General features: G+C 37.6%; 2 protein-coding genes across 3 annotated transcripts in view; both read left to right on the forward strand.

Annotated features, from left to right (window-relative positions):
• LOC111870288 (cyclin-dependent kinase-like 1) overlaps positions 1-12,916 on the forward strand; it is a 36,686-nt gene extending 23,770 nt beyond the window's left edge. Inside the window, exons 4-10 of one of the 2 annotated variants that reach the window (XM_023862432.2) lie at positions 543-550; positions 2,154-2,440; positions 6,159-6,266; positions 8,529-8,618; positions 10,171-10,313; positions 11,270-11,413; positions 12,204-12,916. In XM_023862432.2, coding sequence (XP_023718200.1) covers positions 543-550; positions 2,154-2,440; positions 6,159-6,266; positions 8,529-8,618; positions 10,171-10,313; positions 11,270-11,413; positions 12,204-12,332 — 909 coding nt within the window. In that variant the 3' untranslated portion in view covers positions 12,333-12,916. Of the gene's footprint in view, positions 1-540; positions 551-2,153; positions 2,441-6,158; positions 6,267-8,528; positions 8,619-10,170; positions 10,314-11,269; positions 11,414-12,203 lie in introns of both variants that reach the window. The other variant, XM_033753747.1, reaches the window with a different exon arrangement.
• A 5,980-nt stretch (positions 12,917-18,896) lies between these two features.
• Positions 18,897-25,192, forward strand: LOC111870279 (McKusick-Kaufman/Bardet-Biedl syndromes putative chaperonin). Its single transcript, XM_023862414.2, has 4 exons — positions 18,897-18,984; positions 21,080-22,249; positions 22,814-22,924; positions 24,284-25,192. Exons 2-4 carry the CDS (start codon positions 21,098-21,100, stop codon positions 24,707-24,709), a joined length of 1,689 nt encoding a protein of 562 aa, XP_023718182.1. The 5' UTR covers positions 18,897-18,984; positions 21,080-21,097; the 3' UTR covers positions 24,710-25,192.
• Positions 25,193-27,063: the final 1,871 nt, after the last annotated feature.

The raw sequence follows: 27,063 nt of genomic DNA on the forward strand, positions 1-27,063 counted from the left end.
TATCGCCTCCATCTTCAGGGTAGAAGGAAAAATAAGACATCCGCAAGCGAAGAGACCGTGAGAACCGGTAGAAGCAGTCTGCGTAGGTGGGTGGACATATTAAAATGAATATTAGAGAGACAGGATGAGATGATATGGATTTGATTGATCTTGCTCAGGATGGGGAGCAGTGGAGGGCTCTTGTGAACACGGTAGTGAACCTACGGGTTCCATAACATGCTGGGAAATTCTTGAGTNGAAGACGTTAATTTCAGTTTTTTTTTAAGATTGAGTCAGTGCGAGAAAGTGTGAAGCTAAACATTAATTCTTGAAGTTACACTTAAGCGTTTACTTTACTCCTACGGTAAATGTATCGATTAGTAGTTTCACTTACTTGCTTTAACTCCAAAATTTTGGCTACCGTAAGTAACGAGCTTTATACAATTTCACTTTTATTTTGTTAATCAAATGATACTCCAGAATATTTGTCAGTAAATTGAGTATTATTTGGTATGGATTTCGAGGAAGAACGGGGATAAGTCTCCTCGACAAATTATCCAGGCCTACTCAGAAAATAGTCCACTTTCCTATAAATTGGGGAACAATGGTTCTTTCCCTACTACATAGACTTAGTCCCCCTGAGGCTCACATTACGTACATTGGATGGACGGAATATCTCCTTCGTCAATCATGTAAAATATCTCGTTGTAACCTTCGATAAGAGGATTATATGTAGACTTCACATAGAAATGACTGAAGCCAGTACCTTCAGAACATTTATTAGAATCTACTCCCTAAAAGCAAAACCAACAAGAAGGATTATAACACAATATCTTCGCAACAGAGTCTGGGCAGAAATAAGGAGGCTTTGCTTTTAATTTTAACAATAATTTTTGCACTGATCATAATGTAATCTAATTTATCCCATGATTGGAAAGAATTAAAAATCTGAGTATGCAAATACAAATTATTAGTGTATTTGTTGTTACAGAAGCAGTTGTTAGGCATACTTCATGTAAGAAAACGTGATTATATACAGTCCATATATTTATTGTACTGAAATCCAGTTCTAATTACATAACGGTGAAGATAAGTGTTATAATAACATTCCAGAAGCCCATCAGAAAACCAAGACCACAGCACAGAGCAGAGGAGGCTAGAAATGAATGTAAAAATGTGTTTTCCTTATGACTAAGGACACCGCGCCGCAGTCTCAAATAGCGAACTTGCTGGTATCGAACGGTTCGCAGGCTGATCACACAGCAACAGCCGACTTATTTATACCACTACCGCTGCCCTGATGGCCTTGAATCGATCGGGTATACGTAAACACTCACTAAATGACCATGAGTTTACTGCTGTAACCATGAAAGAAATGCATTTTCATGAGTCGACATATTCTGTTATTTTTTGTTTCATTTGATGGCATTGTTGTTTAATTTTTTATATAACGTCGAATAAAGAGACATTGTGATTTTTAAGAATTATGGTGTATAAAGGATCTTGTCACGTATCCGTGCTTCCGTGACGAATAACAACGGGTTCTGGTTTGGATGATTGGATTTATTTGCGCTCCTATTTCTTTCCGAATAACTTCAGGGGTATACACCACAAACATATACACGTAGATTATGAAGAATTTTAACGATGGTGTATAACACTCAGGATTGTTGGGTTTTGTTCATTTTCCCAACGTCCAGTATACTAAAAAACAAAACACAACAGTTCAGAAACTGCACCTTCATTTGTTTCCGTCCTTATGGGAGGGGGTGCGGGACAGCTACCTCTGTTGTGTCCGTTACAGATGGCTAACCTCAGTCACTGGATCCACCGGACTTGGTGACCGAGGTCGACCCTTTCTAACGGAATCAACAGAGTAAGCGTCTCTCACCCCCTCTCCTTAAAACGGAAACAGATGCTGTTTCCAAAACATTGGGTTCTTTAGTTTCTTCAGAATACCGAACGATGGACGACGTTAAAAAATCCAGTAATCCCGACATATACACACATACATCAACGTTTGATTTGCTCAATAATCTAACAATGTATCTTACGTAAAGACTTCTTTACTTTGTAAGATTTGAGGTTTTCACGGCGGTGAAAACTTGCTCTCTTAATTTTACCTAAATGCTAATCGCCAATGTTTCATTATGATACGAATGATTTTCTTTTCAGAATCTGAAACACCCCAACTTGGTTAATCTGTTGGAAGTGTTTCGACGGAAGCGGAAGCTCCATCTTGTGTTCGAGTTCTGTGACCACACTGTGCTGGCAGAACTAGAGAAGTTCCCACAAGGCTGTCCGGAACTGCTGACTCGGCAGATCACGTGGCAGACGCTACAGGGAATAGCATATTGCCATCAACACAACTGCATCCACCGAGACGTGAAGCCGGAGAATATTTTGCTAACAGCCCAGGGAGTTGTTAAGCTCTGTGACTTCGGTTTCGCGAGAATGTTGAGTGAGCATAATCTCAAATAATCACAGATATTTAGGTTGAAAATACAGTTGACATCAAATAGGCAAGCAGAGTAATTTTGTGTTAAAACGCCAGAGGTTAAGTAGTCAATGTGGTTGATTAACCACTATGTTATGAAATGTATGGAGAAGTGGAGGTATAGCTCTGCTCATTCTTAGCCTCAAAATTACGTACATTGAGGTGAGCGGGTCAGTGGTAAGTCCCAGCTGCTTTATCCCACCCAAAGTACCTCCATTCCACTTTGGACAGAAGACTGGATGGGCATATAGCCAGCGGAGGAATCTGATCCGATTTTCAAGGGTCAAAAGCATTTTATCTGTCTACAGTGTCCATTTCGATGCTGAGAATAAGAAATGGGTTTGCACCGTCGGGAATTAATGGGAGTAGGATGAGGCAGTACATCAGCTATTCATGGCCTTCAAGAAAGCCTATGATTCGATTAGGAGGGAAGTATTTTACAATACTCTGATAGAGTTTGGGATACCCATGAAACTAGTTAGGTTGATTAAAATGTTTTAAACGAAACGTATAGTAAAATCCGTGTAGGTAAACATTTGTCTGGTAAATTTCCTATCCAGAATGGTCTAAAACAAGGAGATGCTTTATCGCCACTCCTTTTCAACTCTGCTTTAGAAGTATGTCATTAGGAAGGTCCAGGGAATCCAGGTGGGACTGAAACTAAACGGGACACATCAGCTGTTGGTCTATGCCGATAATGTGAATCTACTGGGTGATAATGTAGATTTTTCTTTCTGTGGCGCTACAGCCCCAATTTAGGCCTAGGCCTACCTCCATGAAACTCTCCGTTTCACTTCGGTTTACTAGATCTTCCACATACGGTAGGACTCCTTGGGCGAGTGATCAGCAAGTCGCAAGGCCTCTACCTGTAGACAAACACAGAAAAACGCACACAAACACCCATGCCCTGAGTGGGATTCGAACCCACGATCCCGGCTTCCGAGCGAGCGAAGACAGTGCATGCCTTAGACCGCTCGGCTACCGTGACCGGCGATAATGTAGATACCATAAAGAAAAACACACAAACTTTAACTGACGCAAGTAAAGGGGTTGGTCCAGAAGTAAACACAGAGAAAACTAAGAATATGTTGCCGTCTCGTCACCAAAATGCAGGGCAGAATCATGATATAAAGATAGAAAACAGATGTTTTGAAAATGTGGCACAGTTCAGATATTTTGGAACAACGATAACAGATCGAAACCTGATTCAGGAGGCAATTAAGTGGCGATTGGACTCGGGTAATGCTTGCTACCATTCAGTCCACAACCTTTTGTCTTCTCGTCAGCTGCCCAAAAACATAAAAATTAGAATATACAAAACTATAATTTTTCCAGTTCTTCTGTATGGGTGTGAAACTTGGTCTCTGACATTAAGGGAGGAACATAGACTGAAGGTGTTTGAGAACAGGGTGTTGAGGAGAATATTTGGACCGAAGAAAGATGAAGTGACAGGAGGTTGAAGAAAACTGCATAATGAGGAGCTTCATAACTGTTACTCTTCTCCAAGAATAATTACAATGATCAAGTTAAGGAGTATGAGGTGGGCAGGTCATGTAGATCGAATGGGAGAGACGAGGAATGCGTATAGGATATTGGTGGTAAAGCCAGAAGGAAAGAGACCACAGGGAAGACCAAGGCGTAGGTGGGTGGACAATATTAGAATGGATCTTAGAGAGATAGGATGGGATGGAATGGATTGGATAGATCTGGCTCAGGATAGAAACCAGTGGAGGACTCTTGTTAACACGGTAATGAACCTTCGGGTTCCATAAAATGCTGGGAAATTCTTGAGTAGCTGTAGAATTAGCAGCTCCTCCAGAAGGGCTCAGCTTCATGAGTGAGTAAGTGAGTAAGTAAGTGAGTGAGTTGTATTGTATGTCATTTGACAAGTACTTGTGATGTAATGAAAGGATGTGGTGCACTTTGTAACAAACGTATGTGAAAGTTTTTGTGTGTTGATTTTTTCCAACGTTCTGCATAAATCTCTAAAACACAAAGGGGAAGACGCAGAAACACAGAAAACACATTTCCTGCTGTTAAGTCTATCAGTCATTCAAGACAGTCATGACTGAGCATTGTTATAAAAGAGATCCGATCTGACACGTTCGCCGTGCAGATGCGGCAACTTCTCCATCATTTCTGTATAGCGTGCAGTCTCTCATATTCTTCAAGGGGCGAATGCTTTACAGTGAAAGGAATGGTTCACGTGATAATTGCTACTGCTATAACAGCCGACATTTACGTTAACTTCCGTTAATTTTATATGCAATACGGATGTGAATTAAACCGAAATTGGGAGATCTTTCTTATTTGAAAAGTTCTTATAATGCGAAAAAACGCGATTTCACATGAAATGGAAGTTTGCGTTATAAGAACTTCACTATTAGTTGAATATCAAAGTTGTAATTGTAATTCCATGTTACTCTATAATAGAGAATTATTTGCTATGAGTTTCAAAATTCTCCCCACCGGAGATATGAGATGTTAAAAATGGTCGATTTTGGGCCCAGAGCAGAGTTTGGAAGCTCCAGGAAAATTTTGGAAAATAGGTACGTGGTTCAAAACTACGTGATTATATTCCTAATGTAGGTAACAACAAGGGGTAGAAACCACAGATGTGATACTTTCCCCCTCCCATTGGTTTCTGAAGGTCAAAAATAGAGTTTTTCTCAAAATCGATAGATAAGTTACAAGCTTAATTACACATAGAAGAAGTGAGTTGAGTAAAACTTTCTAATGATATGATTTGTAGTCCATATCATGAGGAACAAATCAGATTTTCATTGGAGTCTCTAGCTGCAACAATTATCGAGATACAGAAGAAAACGCAAACCTCCATTTGAACCGAAAACGCGTTTTTTCGCATTATAAAANAAAACCTCCATTTGAGGCGAAAACGCGTTTTTTCGCATTATAAAAACGGCTGTACCGGGAGAACCGAGCGGGCTACAATTAAAAAAAAATTGAAGTGTGAAAGTATGTAGAAATAAGTGTACAAAATATGATTTTTTTTTAAAAATGGCGAGCGATCTCTCTGGATGATTTCACATGAAATGACCCAAAAGTCTTTCACTAAAGGTCTATAATTGAACAAAGTTAAATCTGTCCCTGTGCTTCATTAGTTGCGCAGTATACCGTGAAGATATTTGGTGTAGTTGAGATATAGTTCCAATTTTCTTGATGCGGGCATTAGATGGAGGTGAGTGGATAGTTTCACGCGCCTACCGCTTTGTCCCCGGCGGAAGATCCCCTTGTACACATTATACAGGAGGCTGAGTGGGCCCTAGTAAGTAATATAAACACTTTTAGAAATTCTGAAATTATTTAGTGAACAATTAAAATAAATTCATATTTATTTATTTTGCTATTTACTCCAAAATACCAACGACTTTGTGGTTTCTCATAACTAACAAATTAATATTATTTTGCCTAAAATTTTGAACTGGTAATCAAACTTGTCTATCTTCCGTCTTCTTTTTCCGCCATATTTGTTTTTGTTGGACGTGATCAGAATTTAAGTTTATGAATTTTATTGCGTCATGGAACTAATTGTAATTTTCATTATAAGTGATTTTGAGTGTATCCAGAATCATATTTATCTGACAATATTCTCGTTTTCAGATATCTCTAACTTTATTATAATTTGTTATTTTCACTTAACGATTTTTATTATGTCTCTCAGGCCCAGGAGAAAATTACACGGATTACGTGGCTACCCGTTGGTACCGAGCTCCGGAACTCCTGGTGGGTGACACCCAGTATGGGCCTCCCGTTGATGTATGGGCCATTGGTGAGTATTGTCAGTGATGTCAGTGGACACCGTCCCCCACATTCTTTCGTTCTGTGAGTGTATAGTAAATTTGTACACCTTATCCCATTTTACCGCCACACTGATATCAGTATTCCGATAGACAGTAGACAGAAATCTGCTTGGTTCATGCTGTCTACTTTACGGAATACATCACAACCAATGCATGTAATGTGACTGTTCGCCTTGTGTTTCAGGACAGTTCAGGAATTAGAGTCTAGTATGAAAGAAATTCAACGTAATGTGCAGATATACAGACATAAAGAGGAAAATAATCCATAAATAAATTTCGCAGAGATCACGGATATAAAAATTTATGTTTCAGGACAGTTCAGGAATTAGAGTCTAGTATGAAAGAAATTCAGCGTAATGTGCAGATATATAGAGATAAAAACGAAAATAATCTATAAAAAATTCGCAGAGATCATGGATATAAAAAATTATGCACATTACATCAATTGACATGTGTAGGAAGAAAGGAAATTACTAAAGAGGTTGCATAACTTGTGTTTTCTTGACACTTAAACATACTAAGAGCTCTGTCGCTTTAGCAATATCTGATGTATTATTCATGACCCTGCTTCAAAATATAAATATTCGCAATAAGAGACAGAGTGTGGTTTAGGTGAAGGCGAAAATTTTAACTTCGCAAGATACAATACGAATTCTGAAATAGTTCAGTAAACACTTTTCAAATAGTCTTAGGTACCTTTCACTTTTAACTAACCAAATATGTCGCCAAATCCGTAATTTTAAGGTATTATTGAAGTATGTTAATTTACGGATTCTCAAGATTTTGACTGAAATTCCAGGCAACATAACTTCAGTTTCATAGTATTTTCCGTCCTATTCATTGTTGCTGGTTAGTACGCAAATCTAAAATGTACTTTTAATCATGTAATCTATAACTTTGCCTATCCTGACTCCTCTTTTGTGAGATTTGATAAAAATTACGAATTTATCCGCAAGAAATAACGCCATCCTAACTAAAGCTCAAGAACTTGTTATCGTGTTAGGATGAGAAACAGTTGTTTTGATCTCTTCCTGATGTCCCTGGAACAGGAGAAACAGTCAGATTTTCACTCTATTCCTCCTGTTCCAGTCCTGAAGTTCATGAAAATACTATAAGCTACTCAGGGCCATATCCAAAAGTCTGTATGGAGGGAAGTTACAGCTGGGGGGTTATAACTACATTTCATTAGAGTAAAACACTCATTGCTTCATCTCAACATTTTTTTTTTCGAAAGGGGATACTGAAAGCAAAATTTTCTTATCTAAATATTACAATGAAAATGTAAGTACTATTGTTATGAGACTTCACCTGCCATATATGCTATATATTAATGTTACCTTAGAGGAATAAGGATATTGAGGAATATGTATTAACTGTATATTGATAGATATTAATCATTTATCAAGAGCATGAATGTACAAGCAAATTGTATGAACTGTAACCAGACCACAGGATGTAGGATGTGGACAGGGAAAAACACAGTGTGAGTAAAATTGGAAGTCAGACCACATTGACTTCCTACACAGTAGAGCTAACGACGGATGTCGCGGCGATGAATAATAATGTAAAAGTTGAAGTTTAGAACAAATGTCATAATGAGCTGAATCACATATCCCTTGACGTCTGTACGGTCTCAAGCAATCACTTGTTAGCTTAGAAAGTAAGAGATGATAAAGAATGATGACGGCCCAATTGTAAACTTTGTTACAATGTGCCTGAGGAAAATATAGAGTATTTAAGGGTTAGATAACGGAAATGGAAGCAGTTCTTCTTGTAGTCAGAACAAGTGCTTAACGTTAGATAAACAGTCCATCCTCCAGGGGAAACCGCTACACTTAGACGGCAGACATAAGGAGCCAGTTGACCAACAGACCTCTACCCTCACCGAGCACCACCATGTTCGCCTTCGGGAAGGTTGCTGTATTCTGTAAGTAGAGATCTGTTTGTCCCAGCCTGGCCAGTTACCCTCAGCACAGAGACGAAGTGATTGCGAGCAGACTAAATTTGCTTGAACTTATTATTTTATGTTATTGGATTAATAAATGTTATTTTTTTTTACTTAATTAAGAGGAAGATGTTTCATTGTGATTCGGGAAGGGGCACTACCCTAGGGACATATCCTTGAACAGGTATCCTAGACCGCACCCATCCTGGCATCACAACAGTATCTAAGATAATGACATTTCGGAATCATTTAGTTTGTTACCCATCTGTGTTCTGCTTTGTTCCAGGCTGTGTGTTTGCTGAACTAATTCAGGGACAAGCACTGTGGCCTGGGAAGTCAGATGTGGATCAGCTGTACCTCATCAGGAAAAGTCTAGGTGAACATTAACTGAATATGGCTTTGTCACAAGTTAACTATCCTTTATATTAATATTTAACGAAGTATTAAATGTTATATTTAATGGACATACGCTGATATGATGAAGGTTTCCGTAAGAACCACCATTGGCTGCTTTCAGTTTCAAGGGTTTTATTTTAATTTAAATCACTATGTGCTTCATTATCTATTACTATAACCTTATTATTATTATTAATCATTAACATCTTTATGGATGTCGGTATCATTCACCTCACAACTATGTAATATGATTGCTATCAGTGCTCACCACTGCATATCAGCTGACTAATATTGTTATCCGGCGAGTTTCTGTTAGGAAAACCTTCCTACAAATTCAAAGATTTTTTTTTAATAATTCCGTTGAAAGTAATGTTATCAATTTCGCTTTCCTTACGTCATAAGGAAACTAATGCTTAGCCATTTTAATGACCACGTGTTTCTGCTTAATGAAATACGTGTAATACAGTCAGCATAAAGCAGAATCTTATGTGTTCGTTTAAATTCCTTCAGGCATTTTCTGACGTAGCTGATTTCATATTTTAAAGATGAAGTTCAGAAGCAAAGATGATGAAGTATTTCATTGCTTCAGACCATTTAGAATATAAAGCATTTTATATGAATTCTTGTGAGATTTGAAGTTCTCAAGGCTGTGTATATGATGAGTATTATCGTCTAGGATGTGTCGTCATGCAGTCTGGTAGAATTTTGGTTTAATTTTTACCAGACTACGACATGATATCCTACATTACTCTTAAGATCAATGAGTCTTCAGACAGATTAACAAGTTAGCTGTTCTTAAGGCCGTGCCGTAGCTCAAGCGGTTAGTCGCTGGCTTCCCACCTCGGCTGCCCGGATTCAAACCCGGGTCTGGTCAAATGGGATTTGTGGTGGACAGAGTGGCACTGGGGCAGGTTTTCTCCGAGTACTTCGGTTTCCCCTGCCAATCTTCATTCCACCAAATTCTCCATCATCATAATCACCCGAGGCAGGTTACAATAGACCAATCAGTGGGGGCCGTGCCGAGTGGACCCAGTTGGACTCCCCCCCCCACTATGCGAATTAAAAAAATTTAGTTACTCTTAACCAGTATTTCTACGAGTATACAAATATATTTCAGTCTCATAAGATGGTAGTTTCAACAACTCTCATCTATGATTAAGTTGTATGCATATTCTTAAATTTTCATATTGTAGTGAGTTCATTAAGAATTTAGTTGATGGAAAGAAATTAAATCATGAAACAAATTAAAAAAAAAGGTCGGGGAATTTTTGCTGAACCCGCATTCTCTCAGATTTCTTTGAGGAATCATGAAAGAAAACAAAATAAAATTAGTGATCTGTGGAAGAAATAGCAGCAAATGAAAGGAAAACTTGATATGAAACAAATATAATATTTATCTCCGTATGTGACATTTATTTACAATACATCGAGTTGTGCTGTTTCAGTATAACGTGATATAACAGAATTTTCACTTGCAATTCTTTGGTCTTTGTGGACATGTTTTCTTCATTAAGCCCCCATCTCTGTATCAGGAGATCTCATTCCACGTCATATGAATATATTCAAGTCGAACGAGTTTTTCTACGGCGTGTCCCTACCCCAGCCCGACATCTTGGAACCCCTGGAGAGCAAGCTACCCAGACAAAGCAACGCCCACGTCTTGGACTTTCTCAAGGTGGGCCCTACCTCATAACATGAAACTTTTGACTCTACTGGTTTGAGTAGAACCATACATCCAGAGTAATTTTGTGCTTGCGAGGCTGTAACGAAAATTCATTGCAGCAGCGATAGCTCAGTCGGTATAACGACGGGCTACAAGCTGGACGGATTGGATTCAATCCTCGGCAAAGGCAAGAGATCTTTGTCTACATTACAGCGTCCAAACTGACTCAGGGGCCCACCCATCCTTTTATTCAATGGACAAAGGGGAGCCTCTTTCCCCGGGGAGGGTAAAGCGGCCGGGCCTTGAAGCTGACCATTCACCTCAGTATAGTACCGAGGTCAAGAATGGTGGCGGTATACCTCCACTCCCCAATACTTCTTCATGTTGTGGACGGCATGTTGCTCACTGCATATAGTGGGACAAATTTCAGAACGTTCTTATTCAGTGAAAGTTACACTGGAAAGACCTGAAATATAATTTGTGAATTTATAATACTGTAAAAATTGTATTATTAATTTTTAAGGGCAGTATGAACTGCATATACTGCCTTATTTAACATTCAGAAGTTCTCATTTTACCAACAGAAAATACTTATGGTTTTCATATGATTCTCAGAGCAATGAGTGTTTATTTCACTACACATAAGTAACCAGTTTGTCTGTTTAATGGAGATACATTGTCTTTCCTCTTGGGTAAAAAATTATTTTTAAACATTATTTGAAGTTCCACAGCCCTTGTCTCGAGACACTGCTTCGTGTAATTTAAAAATCTTCACTTTCATATTTATCTAAAAGACGAGGGAGTGAAGACTGAAAACCTTTTAAAAAAATCCTGCACTTTGCCTCCCCAAAACCAAGTGTCTGGCACTTGTTCCATTTCTATTTTCGCATTCTATACTGCCTTGTTTTTCTTCTTTTGTGCATGAAGCTTCAAAGAGATATCGTAGAAATATATTATTTTCGTTGCAGAAATGCGTTGACAAGGATCCTGCCCGAAGATGGTCTTGTGAACAACTTCTAAGGCATTCCTACTTCGACAATTTCCATTTCAAAATACCTGAATCAGAATTGGAAGAATTTGAGAAACTGCGAAAGTTACGGGATAGATCTAGGGTAAGCAGAAAGAAAGCACTGTCACAAGTTGTATCAGGTGTTTTGCTGGTTTATTTTAAAGAGACAGAACCTGCCTTTCTCCAGTCATTCACAGGGAGATGAGAATCTGTCCAGAACTATTCTCCCTTTCAAACAGCAGACTATAAATATGTTTTAGAGTCCCAAACTGTTTGTGCCTGCCCATCTGCCCTTGTTTCAAATTCTGTCATGGGCGTTGCAGATTTTAATTCCCCGACTTCCACAAAACAAGTCTTGTAGCAAGAATAACAAAATGTCTTACAGATTTATTGCCTGAAAGGCAAAAGGAAAGAAACCACTTGCAAAATCTAAGAGTAAATGAGAGGATAATGTTAAAATGAATGTTACTATAAGTAAAAGTAAGTAAAGCTATCCCTGTAAAAGGCCATGAAGGCCCATAGGGTTGTGAGACGTTGAAGGTCCCACATTATCTAGACAATCGACTCAAAGATGGTGGTAAGTTTGTGAGCCTTATGCACCAGCCATGCTATACTCCCCAGGAAAATTATTTAATTAATTACTATAGCAGAAAGTATTTAAAGGGCATATTCATATAATTTATCATAAACTTCTCGATATAATCCAGGAGTCTGTAAGTAGGAATTTTTGTCTTGAATATGAAGAGCAAAGGAATGCAGTTTCAGATGATCAGTCTGTGTCCTGGCTGCTACTTGTTGTTTCTGATCATGATTACTGTTACTTTAACATTTCCTTAGGATGATGCAAGTGAAGTATGTTTTACTCCATTATAAATAATTATGTCATATTTCAGAACTCCAGCTACAGCAATGGCTCCATGCTGCTACCCCAGTTACCAAGCAATGCTGGAAGTCCAGACTTCCGAACTTCATTCAGTCATCCAAGGGGCAATCAGACTTTTGATCATCTTCCTACCATATAATTATGGATAATCTACCTTGTTTTTATTTCACAAGATGTGATATATTATATGTTTGTGTAACAGAAGTTCAAAATCCTCCAGCAAGTGTACAGAAATATACCGGACCCTTCACAACTATGGGTTAAGGGAAAATAAAACAGGGACCACAAGATATTGTCACAGTGCCTGTGATATTTAAAATGTCTACTGATTTGTGGTTGAAATGTTGTAATTTATATCTTTAACTTTTTGCTTAATAATTACGTTTATGTGTTTTAATGTAGACATGTCATTCATGGGGGGGACTGAACAGGAGCTTTAGTGAATATCTGTTGAGATGGAATTTGAAAGAGGCTTGATATTAACTAAAAAATCTGATTGGAAGACTTTTTAAAGCTTCATAATATTCTTAGACGAGGGATGTTTATTATCCATCAGTTATCATCTGTGTGTGAGATGATCATTGTATGAATTCATTGCCTTATGGAGCAAAAGGGTTGAACTGAACTACGGTGAACAGCATGGTTCGATTTTTACATTAACCAAAATAGGGAGGGGGATGGCCCAACCATCCAATAAATAAAATGTTTTATAATAATCTTTGAGAAGCACTGCCACCAACTCTGGCAAAATCATTAGCTTTTGAAAGATGTTAAGGATGAAGAATGTGAGTGGTGATGATGATGATGATGATGATGATGATAATGTGTCAGTTAGGCAAGAAAAATAAATCCTGGTGTGCAAGCAGGTATGTGGTTGAAAAGAGTAAATCTGATCTTCCATATCACCCTGCATCCTTCTGCAATACTTTATACCCAGGATGAAAACAAAGATCAGAAAATCTTAATCTGTGTTTAATATGTTATGTACATATCTAATGTTTACTTGTATATAAAAATATTGTCCTCAGAACTTTCAGACTAATTCAGTGGTTCCAAACCTTTCCAAGTCAGCAGATATGAAAAAAATATTTTAAGTTTATGATAATCAGCATATAATTTTACAAGAATATTACATATTGACCTGTATTATATGTTAATATATGACAAAAAGAAAGTGTTGGGAGTGCCTGATTTCATGAAAAGCAGTGATCTTATACAATTTAGCAATTGAAACGTCAAATTGCAATCAGAGATAATAATTTATTTTTTTCACATATCAACGTATGTTATTTACCTACATAGACTATGGTGAATTCAACCCCAACTTTTAAGATTAATATAAATTTGAACAGCCTTAGAGTACTCTGTTTATTACAGAAGCAGAAGGCAAGTTAATTGTTCAGCTTGCTTTTCTCTGTCTATGAAAATGCTTATTTTTATAAAATAAGGTAAGCAGAAAAGTGCTCAGAATATTATTTATTAAATGTAATAACTGTTTCAATTTCAATTACAAATATTAAGGAATCTGCCGTTCCTCTAATCTGTACTTTTTGGCATCTAATCACATATAGGGCTCACCAACAGCCCAGTGATTTGAGAACCCATGTAAAAATACTCAGAATATATACAAGAATTATAAAAACAATGACATGCACTCTCTTTCAAACTACATTACACTGAGATCCATAAATTTACACATTTTGTTATTGGCTTCAAACACACCTTCCAGAAATATTCCATTTGATGATTTCAACTTAACTTAGTCCCAACATTGATTTACCTTCTGCTTACTATTCGTTTTTTTAAATGAAAATTTGTCTGCTGCAAGTCAATTTTGATGTTCAGAAGTCATAAAACTGATCTTGCTACCTACCTGTCCTCAGAAGTTTATTTATTTATTTCTTTATTTCGTCTCTATAGATCATTGTTACATGATATAGGACAAGTCAGTTAGTGTACATTGGCTGATTACAATAAGAGAACAAAGTTACAATATTTACAACTGTTTACAATAGATTAGAGTAGATTACAATAGTTAAGATTTAATATAGTGTGAGGTGGAATCCATATTAGGTCCCCTCGGCACGTCGGCTTCCAGATGTCCTATTGTATCTGTACTGGTGACAACGCTTATGGAGAATTTGATGGAATGAGGATTGGCAGGGGAAACCGAAGTACTCGGGGAAAACCTGCCCCAGTGCCACTTTGTCCATCACAAATCCCACTTGACTTGACCGCAGCGGTGGGAAGCCAGCGACTAACCGTTTAAGCTATGGTGCGGCCTTTGAGATAATACTGGTGAATTTGGTGATAGCACTGGTATAACGTTTCACTGTAGACTCTACACTGCAACATCTCATTACATCTGTTCTCCCTTCCTGGTGCAGCTTCTTGGTATCTGCAATCTCTCCAGAATAGCCAATTCAGGTACATCTCCTACTGCGTTATCTTGGTTGGGGGGGGGGGAAAAAAAAGGAAAACTGTACAGTAGGGATTCACAAAACCAATAATTCGTGTATTATGTGATTATAATTGATTAGTGTTTGCTTCACACGAGAGAAACTCATCCACTTTATAAAAACAATGCTTGAGTAGGTAAGTTTTCAAAGCGTTTTTGAACTTACATAGTACTGGTATTTCTTTACTATATCGTGGCAGATGATTTAGCAGTCGAAGTCCTACATATATAATTTTGGATACTTATTCAATACTGTTACCATTCATAACAATTTTCATTCATTGCCAATGTCTTTCCTTGAATAACCATTTCTGCAGTTTTTGTTTCTGACATTTTTAGATATTGAGCAGGGATATCTCAGTCATTATAGTGCTAGAGACTGGACACCCAGGGTTCGATTCTTGGCAGGGGCAAGAGATTTTTCTCCTCTCCACAGTGCCTAAACTAGTTCTGGAGCCCACCCACTCTCCTATAAGAAGGGTATTGGGGGCTTTTTCCCTGGGAGTAAAGTGGCTGGGGTGTGAAGCTGACCACTATCTCCATCTAGTGTTGAGGTCAAGAATGGTGGAGTTAAATCTGCACACTCTCATGTGTCTTCATGGTGTGATGCTTAACTTTACCTTTTTCACCTTTACTTTTATAGCTTTAGTATATGATTCAGACCCATATATGTCCTCTGTAAATGATATTCTGATGCTAGGAGCAAAATGTGGGCCATTGAAATATCACATGGGTGCACATTATTATTCTTTTTTTTTTTTTATTGTTAGTGGTATGGGACTAAGTCCCTTGTACTGCGACCACTTCTGGCCTATTGTACCAGCCCCAGATGATAGATGAGGGTGATTGTGGAGCAATTGGTGGAATGAAGATTGGTAGGGGAAACCGAAGTACTCGGAGAAAACCTGCCCCAGCGCCACTTTGTCCACCACAAATCTCACTTGACCACCACGGTGGCAAGCCATCGACTATCTGCTTGAGCTATGGCACGGCCCTTCTTTAATCTAAGTTGACAGTATTAATGTATATATACCAATGTATTTTTGAACAGTCTCATGTGTAATCACTGAGATTTATTGGGTTTTCTTGTGTGAAAATTTCAGCTGCACTGTTAAATGTTGTTGTAGTTATACGTCATGTTCCACAGCCTATAGTCATTTTGACTATACTATATAATTTGGCTATTGGAGAAATATTCAGCATTAAGTGACTGGACGATTATATATCTTTTTTTTTCCTGGAAATAGGTTTAAGGAATGAATGTACCTGCCTACACATAACCTTATTTCCGAAAATGATTTTGAGGAAGCGGTTTGCATTATTTAAATTAAACTTTTATACAGTTTATCTGAACGTAATTTAGCGATTTGCCTAAAATAATTAGTGTGGACTGACGTTAGACTTCACTAATCCCTTATTGATAACAAGATAGTTAAATTCTTAACACTTCTGTACGAAACGCAATCCTATCTCCTCTCTACCTTCGTCCAGAGATATTCCACTGAGGGAAATTTTGTATGCCGTAGTTAGTTCACTACGTTCATACTCAGTCCAAATTTGTTCACATTCGATCTATCGTGATGGCAAATACAACAGTTTCGTAACAAGACTTTAGGTTTTGAAAGTTGGTAATTGAACGTCCACAAATGTAATAAATGAGAAGCAATGTGTACAAAAGTTCGTGGCTTCTTCAGTCGGAATGCGGTGACAATTATTATGGTTCCAGCGTTAGTATTGTTGCATTGGGGGTGGTATAAACTTCAAGATGTCGAAGCTTTAGTTAAAAAAGAAGAAAAGAAAGACTTGCCTATAGTTATAGTAAGTTTTTAAAAAACCTAACACATTAAATCATCTCTCTTTTGTGTATTCCTCGTTAAGAGCGGTTGTCAATATAAGGCGAGTAACGGAGGTGTAGGTTTCCTCCATTGATTCTCTGTATTGGTAAACTATGACAGGTACCGGTTATATGTAGTTTAGAAACTGGCACGACTTCTCTTACCAGGTAGTCGCTGATAACCCAACTGCAAGCTAGTTCTGTATTAAATATTAATAAATGTAACAGTTCGATGGTCGTGGAAATCGACACATACGCAATACCTAGATTTTTTTATCCTACAATGCCTGCCTGTCCTTTCTGTGTATGTATCCAGTCCTAATTTTTGTTAGGAAGTCATATGAGATGCCTTACAGCCGGTGTGTCTGTATACCCAAGTATTTTTTTCGTTTCGCATGCTGCTCGTGCTGTATTAGTTCTTCCCAGAACTTCTTGTTTAATATGCTGTTACAGGAACAATCACTGCATAATAATTTTCCCCGTCATTACAATGAATAAGATTCTGAAGGTGTTAACATATGTTATGATCTGGAAGTGGTGTCAGTGGGTGGTTTTAAACCTTGGCAGGGTATGGGTGGGACACAATTTGACCAAAATAGTGCCATGAAGGAAATTATAGTTACTGTAATAAAATTATAATTCAAGACTGTGCATACATTTATTCATGCTAGCCTCAACCATTTCATATGGTATTATATAATGAAAGCCTGTTCCATCCATTTCCCCTATGGTCTACATTTCATGTGCAGTTTATATTCAGAATTATATGTTTTGGGTGAAGTAATAGTAAGTAATTAATGGTATGTATGGGTAAATATATTGCCATAGTTTGTTAGGTGGAGTAACCCTAAATAAAGCCAGAACTCAAAGAAGTTAGATGAGTATGTAGAATTGAAGGCTTCCAAGGCTTTGGATGTGATAAACCACAAATTACTGTTGGCTAAATTGTAACTTTATGGGTTTAGAGGAATTTCACTCTCTTTGATGAGATCATATCTTATGGGTAGATCCCAGTTTGTAGAAATTGACCATGTTGATGCCAAGTCTCCAAATCAAAAATCATTCTCTTCGTGTAAGGAAATAAAGTACGGTGTTCCTCAGGGTTTGGTTCTGGGACCTCTTTTGTTTTTAATGTTTATAAACGATTTGCCTAAAGCTGTTCATGAAGCAAAAGTTGTTTTATTTGCAGATGACACCAATATACTAATTATTGACAAAAATCTTAAATCTTTAAGTGATAAAACTATAGTTTCTATGCATCAATTAGAAAATTGGTTCGCGGTAAATCATCTTATTATTAATATTGAAAAGACAAAAGCACTCTTTTTTCAGGGACGTGGTCCCCGTCAAATTGATAAACCGGAACTTTATTTGAATAATAAGAAAATAACATACACAGCTAATTTAAAATTTTTAGGTATATGTGTTACAGAGAATTTAAGTTGGTCCTCTCACACTCACCATTTAGTTCAAAAATTAAACAAAACCATCTATCTTATCAAATCCTTACGAGATTTGGTCAGTCTTCCAATTTTGAGAAGTGTGTATTTTGCGAAATTTGAATCTTTATTGAGATATGGTATTATTTTTTGGGGCTGTGGTCAAAAGGACATTCAAACTGTATTTAAAATCCAAAAAAAATGTTTAAGACTGATCAAAAGAGTCAATAACAGGATATCGTGTAGAGAATTTTTTGGTGAATTTAAAATTTTAACCTTAACTTCATTGTATATCTTTGAGACGTTGTGTTTTTTAAGGAAAAATAGGATATATAACATCTCGTATTCAGATGTGCACGGTTATAACACAGTACATAAGCAGAATTTGTATGTCCAACCATGTAACACCTCACGTTGTAAAAGGAGTGTGATTAACATGGGAATAAGATTGTATAATAACTTGCCCTCTCAAATAAGAAGTATTCAAGAGTTCAAGGTTTTTAAGCGTCAATTAAAGGATTACTTGTTGTGCAAAGCTTTTTATTCCCTTCAAGAATATTTTTACAAGAATTAGCTTAATAATAGAACAAAGATACTTAGGTAATTTATTTTAGATATTGCATGTAATTTATAGTTTAGCTTTTGTTGCCTTATTATACTCATCCACTGTTTTATCATATTTAAAGGATTTATTATGTTATTTTTCTATGGTTTTTTATATTATTAGTCATTTGATGTGATGTTTAATCTCATATATTTTTTTATAAAACTGACTTGTCCAATTGTACATAATGTAACAGTTATGGATGTTAAATAAATCAATCAATCAATCAATCATGTTTACTAATAATAAGTGAACTTCAGTGAGGGATAGGGCATGAGGCATATTAGAAGGTATGTTGCAGGTATATCACCTCTAAGAAGAAGCCAGATTCTGGTAATTTAATTTGTTGCAGGGTGCTCGGCACTTGGCAAATGTGCTAGAAGAGAAGTGGGAGACTTTCAGAGGAGGAAGTAAATCGTCTGGAGAAGAATAATTAAAAAATTTAATTACTGTAATGTAAGTTGGGTTAGCCTCTTAGGAGTGTGTATGGCAGATGTGTTAAGTAATGTATTTTGGTTATTACTGAGGATTGACAACAAAAGATCTAATTACATTGAATCCAAAATAGAGATTGAATAGTAAAAGATTTTTCTTAAAATTATTTCCATGAGACTTTAGAAACAGCCATCCTTGTGCATGAATCCTTCTGTGATGGGTGTCCCTTTCTCTGTTGTGGCACACATCTCCATGATGACGTGATATGTATTCATCCTTGATGGATGATCTGCACATATCTCCTTTTGCCATCTCTTTGTTCTGTGAGGCCAGCTTGGGAGGAAGATAGCTACTTGACAGTAAGCATTTTTCAGTGAGTCATGCTGTGGTGGCCAGAAGTTGGAAGTAACATTGTAATGGTGGAACGTAGGTATGGGAATGCACATTCTGCTAGTCGAGGAAAAGTGGCATTGAGACATATGGTTACAGTGTCTGAGTGGGGGAAAGTGAAAATTGTTTATTAAGTTAATTATATAGGCTTGCTTGGTAAGAGGTTTGTATAAGCGGTTTGAAATACTCTGTTATAGGAATGATGAACTTCAGTGTTTGAATCAAGGAAGGTAGTAATGGAATTTGTTTGACCCTAGTGATTTGAGAAAAAAAAATAGTTTTTTGGGGATGTAATACTTATTGTGCACCCCATATGTGTGGTGTGAACACACGTGAAGTACGTTGAGTTTATGTTAGACATGCTTTGTCACTTATTCATCCTCAGAAATATATCACGCTTTTGTCTCTGTGACAGTAATGTATGTAGTATATAATATACAGCATTGCGGTACCAACCAGGTTGGTGTAATAGGAATGCCAACTTATATTTGGTAAGCTTGCAGTTTGAATCCTAGCCACATTACTAGCCATGGAAAGAGTTTTCTATGTTTTCATTAGTCTTCCAGGCAAAGTGCTGTGACTTTATGTAATAACTGCAACTAAAACAGTACATTAAATCATCCAGTCAGCCTTTTAGATTGATTTTTGGTATTCTGTGTTTCACATTGCATCCTTGTGTTTTTCATATTTTTTATTCAAACTATATTTATGCCTAATTTCCCAGTCATCTATTACACATATCAGAATCATTACTTCTCTCTTTGATGGTAAATTTTCATGCTTAAAGTGCTTTTCTTTTTTACAAGGTTCAAGAGCTGCATTTCCCTGTACAGGAACATAGGTTCAGAATTTTCCTTGGGTCACTGACAGTACATTGAGGAAAATTTTGAATGCCACATTTATTTCTGGAGTCAGTCTGTGTTTGTTTACATTTGATCTAGTGTGATCAAAAACATTAGTTTTGTAATAAACTACAAGTCATTGAACTCAGTTTATTCATAATTTCCTAAAGGAGTACATTTTTTGTTGACAATGTCTGGAAAATTCTGAGTTTTTCTTCGTTCAATGTGGTGACAGTTGTCATGGTTCCAGCTTTATGGTTCCAGTAATGATACATTTTGGAGGTGGTATAAACTGCATGGCGTTGAAGTTTTAGTTAAAAATAAAAAAGAGATTTACCTATAGTTCTAGGCAAAGGTAACATATCCCTGTAACATACTGTGGTGGGACATAGGGTTCTGAGATGTTACGGCTCCCACATATTCTAGACATTTGGCTCACAGATGGCGGTGAGGTCCTGAGCCCTATACGCCTGCCACTTTATACCCCAGGATGATTCCTGTTACTCATTTCTGTTAGAGGCTGAGACAACCCCAGGTCTATAGTGTGGCTGGAAGGATTTTGTCAGTAGAAAAATCCAGTGACATCAGGAATCGAACCAATGACCTGGTCTGTTGCATAGTGCTTCAACCAGCTATGCTACCACATGCCTCCCTATAGTTATAGTAAGTTTCTAAAAATTTTGCAACACATCTCTTTCATTTGTTCCATGTGTAGTGTGTCATAATACTAAGAAGGTAATAGAGATGCACAGTTCCGAGCCCCTTCATGCCCCTATATTGGTACCTTAGAATCTATAAGGGATTTTATAGTTATTAAAAGGGTGTTACTTCCTGTGGCCAGATGTCCTTCGGATTCATGTTCAACAGCTATATTCCCTTTACAGGACCAGCAGTTGAAGAACATGGCATCCAACAAGGTCTCTGTAGTTCTACAACCCTTAGACAGTTCTGAATTTGTCTCTGCACTCCGTTCATTCCGCAGAGTGTTGCTGTCATGTGTGGGACCAGAAGGTGGAATCAAAATTGTTATCTCAGGAGCTGGTTACACAACCTTCACTTCTTCTTCATCTAGATTACTGAATAATATTACACTGTCAAACCCAGTATGCGTGTTCATAAAACAAATAATACAGTCACAAATAAATGCTTTTCTTGATCATGGACTGTATACAGGTATTTTAATTACGTCTCTATTAGAAAAGATTTTATCACATAATATTGGACTCTCTGTACCTGCAGTAGCTAGCATAATAGAACACTTGAGTTCCATACTGTTAAGCTTATTTGATCTGAACTGCATAAAACTGAAAGCAGATTTCAGCACAGTTAAGCAGCTTTTATCTGTGGTAAAATCTATTCTGTCAACCAAACCTACATGTGGATTATCAAAAGCTGACATTCAGAATTTGCACCTGAGCATTGTGAAGGGATTTCTTCAGACAACTAACGAAACATTTGGAGATGTTATTGTGGAATGCATTGAAGCAACTGAGATGAAGAGTGATGTATTTCTAGGGATTCTTTATCATATAAATTATGATGACATATCAACAGTCTTGTATGAGAAATGTAACAAAAAGGGCTGCATATCTTTGCTGTTATTTAACATCATGCTAACAGGTGAAGAGACTTCAAAGGTCTCAGAAAGTAGGAGCATTAAATTGGAAGACCGTAAAAGTTCTAATTCTTTTGTGGAAGAGGCAATGAAGCTGTTCGAACAAATTGTAGAGCTGAATATTGATGTTGTGGCTTGTCAGAAAGTGGTCCATCCTACCATCTGTCTTTATCTGCAGAGGAAAGGAATATTGTTACTGGATCGTATGGGCACTGACTTAACACATGCTGTTGAAAAGTTATCAGGAGCAACACCCATTTCCAGTATTAAGCACTGTTCACAGGATCCAGGTGGGCTGCGTTCATTACTTGGTACTGTAGAGACACTAAAGATGGTTGAACATGGACAGAAGTACTATGTATTATTGGAGAAGTCTGGTAGCAACATCGCAACTCTTGTTGCTCATGCACCAAATGAAGAGGCTGCCATGGAGCTGAAGGTGAGAAACTAGTATATATGTGTATATATATTTGCTTGAACAATATATGACTATAAATGTATTATTTTAAATCATAAGATATTAATTACTTTAGTCTGTCATCTAATCACTGTTTCAGGTGTAAATATAGTGTATTTAAAGCAAGTAGTAAATCTAATTATTCTGAAACTTTTCATTTATGTAACATATAGTGTAATATACAGAAGAAAAAAATAATTTCCAGCTCTAGAAGCAATTGATCACCCACATTTTTTCAGTTTTAACTATCTGACATAGTCATCACATGAGTAGGCAAGGGGGATTGGAAGTTAACCTATGCCTGTCATGCCTGCTCTTTATAATTCAAGAATACCCAGAAAACCACAACTAAAAACTTGAGGATTTATCCAGTGTAATCCAACTTAGGCTTTAATGGTTCCAGGAACACTTTCTGACACCTTGTATATTACAGAAATGTAACAAATCTAACAAAGTATAGAGATTTTGAAATTAAATTGTATTAAGTTCATCCAATTTATGAGTGCTAATAACAAAATGGAGATCTGACTGGTTTATGTGCTTTAGGTTGTAATCAAGCAATCCCTGAGTGCTCTGCGCTGTTTGACGATATATCCAGCTGTGGTGCCTGGTGCAGGATGTACAGAGATGTCCCTTGTCATAAGACTGCAAGATCTGGTAGTTATGAACTGCTCTGGCGATTGTACTCATAATAAATGTTCTTAGTGTCATAAATCACGAAACAGTAATGTCTTAAGTACATTGTTGAATGATGGGAGCTGGGATAGCACAATCATTATAGCAACTGTCTATGGGCTGGACGGTTAAGGGTTTGAGTTTGAGTCCTGGTAGGGGCAAGATTTTTTTTCTCTGCACATTGTCCATACCCGTTCTGGGGCCCACCCAGCCTCCTATCCAATGGGTACAGGTGGCTCTTTTAGTGGGGGTAAAGTGGCCAGGGCATGTAAGCAGACTTCTGACCTCCAACTAGTGCCAAGGGCAAGATATATGGATCTATACATCCACTTCCCCATACTTCTTCATGGTGTAATGCTTAATTAGTTAAGCACAGGGACAACTACTTTTTTTTTTTAGCTTTGTTGAACCATAATGAGGTTCATGCTGGAAGTTTGGGGAAAAGGTGGTACCATTTCATTTGCTTTCTGAAAGAATAGTGGTCAGTATAATTATAAAACAGTACTTATTCCATATGTTTTATGTTATCATGAATCATGATCTTGGTACTTTGAAAGAACATAGATTTTAAGTATTGGAAGCAGAGTTCTTAGGAAAGTACTTGAAACTAAGAGAATTGAAGTAAATGGGCGGTTTAGGATATTCCACAGTTCCATAATAAGGAACTCTGTGGTCACCTGCTATTGTTAAGAGTAGCGAAATGCAGGAGGATGCAATTGACCTGATATATAGCCCTGAGAAGCAAACAGTAATTTTATACAGTTTGTTGTGGAGACCTTGGTAGTCTAAGAAGATGAGAAGATTAATATTAAGGTGGATTTTAGGGAGATAAGTTGTGAGGCTGGGATATGGGTGAAGTAGCTCAGGATTATGTTCACTGAGTTAAAAAAACCCAGTAATTCTGAATGATGTTTTATGAATTATTTCAACCCACTTTCATGTTTTGGAAACTGGAGCTGTGTATGTGAGAGCTAAGGTCCTTGGGGCATTGATTATGAAGATTACCATATTCTGGGATTTAATGCTGCTTAGTCTGGTAGATCTTTACTGACGTTTCAGGGGAATGTACTTTCATCATCTCCAGTGTAGAAGAGCAAACCTTTTCTCTTCTAAGATGGAGACACCAAGTTCCTCTGGAATTTGGTAAAGGTATTACTACATAGCATTACAGGTTCTTCATATTACATTTTTGCTACAAACTTATGACATTAAATATAAATAAAATGTATGAACTGGAAAGAGTTGTTCCATTTTTCCACTGTCCCTATTCTGGCTTTACATTGATGTTTCACTTTGTTATGTTTGAAACAAGTAATCTGATTCATAGTTTTCTCATTTCAGGCAGTGAATGATTTTGACAAATACAACTGCAGTAGGAGTCAATTAGAATCATGTGTATCATGGCTGCAGATAGCTCTTCTGTCAGCTGCAGGTTTCACTACAGCAGGTTCCTCTCAGTTGACAGCAGACACAGTGTTTGGCCATGCATGGAAGCTAAACAGAGAGGCCTGTTGTTGTGGTCTTGTTTCCGTGAAGATGGTGCATGATGGATGTGGGAGATGGATAGAAGTGTTTAACAATGATGGAAATTTGTTACTTCAAGATATCACATCTTTATCAGCCTTGTCTTCATTTCCTCCCAGTGTTAAAGAAGACACTGTTGTGGATTTATTTCAGACTAAACATAATGCTGTGAAATTGTCTCTTGAGAGCTGTGTAAACCTGTTGGCTATAGGAATGATTGTGTACAAATCACCTAATGATTGATGTAGTACATGTTTTCCAAAAATACTACTACTTAATTCAGACCCTTTTGCAAAGTTGTGGTTCAGAATACACCTTCACCCATTCCAGCTTCTTGTCTTTGCTACCTGTAGCAGCTTGAACGTTTAGTATATATATATATATATAGTGGAGTTCAGATTAAGACTTAAGCAGTTGCAGCTATAATGGTTTTCTGTTGATGAGGATCTTGGTAGAAAATATTGTTGGTGTCTATACATTGTATGCATATGGATGCATGCTCCCAGTGCAATAAGACAGTATTTAGTTAGTTTTATGATGAAAAGATAAACAAATGATCATTGGTTTAAAAGCATAATTAACTTGTGACCTTTTATGTAAAAATATTTTTCTTCTCTGTATATGATGACACCTGTAAAAGAATTTTGTGCATCTGTTCTTCTACTTTGAAAATTCTTTGACCTTTGGTTTTGAAGTTAGAGATGGATTACACTAGTTTATTATTTATTGAGAATTCTTATTGAAAGCTCATTCTGCACTTACAGTTCCTCAAGTATATCTCCACATGTTTCAAAGTAGATAAGCCGTGTTCCAATTCTGATTTTGTGATGATAAGTTTGAAGAAATTTGTTTCCCTGCAATTTTTTCTGCATTGTTTTGTTTTGATTATAGTGTGGGATGTTAAATCTGGTAGCATGGAGAGAGTACCACATAAACTTCTGAAACAAATATTCATTGCATTTAAAATAAATATACAGATGTGCAGGGAAGCAGAGCATGCACGATAGTATTGATGAAACTCCTTGTCTGAAACTGGGTGCACCTGATTGCTGGCCAACACTTCTGCCACAGCAGGCTAGTCATTGCTAGCATCGGCAATCCTTTGCACAGCAGCTGAGTGCCTGTGAACAAGCTGTTGGGCTGTGGGTTCAGGTGGCCCCTAGTGGAGTTGGCTGCTAGTGTTGCTCCCAGGAAACTCACTGTTGACATGTATAGTCAGCTGACAGTGTCGATCCTAGGAGACTCGCTCTTGTTCTGCTATCATGATGTAAGTGTAGCATCCAATTGTAGCTAGTGTGTCAGAGGTCCACATCTTTGTACTTTTGTCACTAGGCAGTGCACAAACCAATGGGTGTTGGAGCTGTCCTGCATGCCGATTGGGTAGTGCTTGCTTCACTGTGGGAGGCTCCCACAACAGCGATGTAACAGACGTTTGCCTGTCTTGTAAGGTCTTAATGCCCATACAAATTTCTGAGCTCAGACCACAGTTCATATTATCCAAAACCAGATTAATGTTGCACTCCAGATTTAACTCATTATGAGGGAAATGGCACATTCTTAACATTTTTCAATATCAACTGATTTTTCTGTTCTGAGATCAGCAGCACATTAAAACCTGTCTTCAGCATGTACCTCTGTTTTGCCACAAGCCTCGTTCATAACCTATTCAGTATTGAGGGGGTGGGTTTCCCCATGCACTTAGACCAGTTACTGGTCCATTGTGCATCCTCCTTTAATTTCTACTGTCTCCATACCCTACCGGTACTGGTGCTCACTATCAGCCCCTTTCTACCAGCAAGGTTCCGAACCTCTACTGGCAGTGGTATCTAATAGTTAGTCCCTTTCTGTCAGAGAGGTTGCCCCTCCTCTGGCAGTGGTACCTAATACTTCCCCATCTACCGGAGGCATTGGAAAGTACTTTGGGTGGGAAACTTTTTGGCCAAATTTAGCTCAGACGTCTCCTAGAGACATGAGGTTCTTTTACATGCTGTAAATCTACAACACGGGACCCATGGCTTAAAGTCCCTCCTGGAGGACTTGTTCCCTGAATTTTTCCGCCCTTAAAAATTCCACGCCCTCCGCCGGGTTTCAACCCGCGTAACTTCGGTCATGAGGTGGGAACGTTACCCGTTCATAACCTAACTGAGATAGAGTATTATTTACTTGGAAGAGTTCTGCCTTCTGAGATATAGCACTGTGTAGCCCAGTGTACAGATGTTTCAAAGGAACATATCACTGGTATATCCATAAGATAGCGTTCTTGAATGAATGTATGAGGGGTAGGCCTTCTCGGCCCTTGCACCGCAACCTACAGTGGTCTATTGTGCTTCCCCTCTTTTTTTAATTATCCCTTCAGCAATGCCGTGCTTCGGATGAAGCATAGGATTTTGAATGCGGGGACATCAAAATAGTCACTTGGTTCCATAAAGTATTGACCCAAGTGACATAGTCTTAAATAAGCTAATGCGTCACATTCACACAGGATACGTGTGGCTGTTTCGTTTTCTTCCTGACACCTTTCACAAGTGGGACTATCACTTAGTCCCAGTTTGAATAGGTGTCCTTTGAGGTGGCAGTGTCCTGTAAGTAGTCCTACC

Source organism: Cryptotermes secundus, unplaced genomic scaffold, assembly GCF_002891405.2.
Source record: "Cryptotermes secundus unplaced genomic scaffold, Csec_1.0 scaffold94, whole genome shotgun sequence".
In the NCBI taxonomy this organism is placed as follows: Eukaryota; Metazoa; Arthropoda; class Insecta; order Blattodea; family Kalotermitidae; genus Cryptotermes; species Cryptotermes secundus.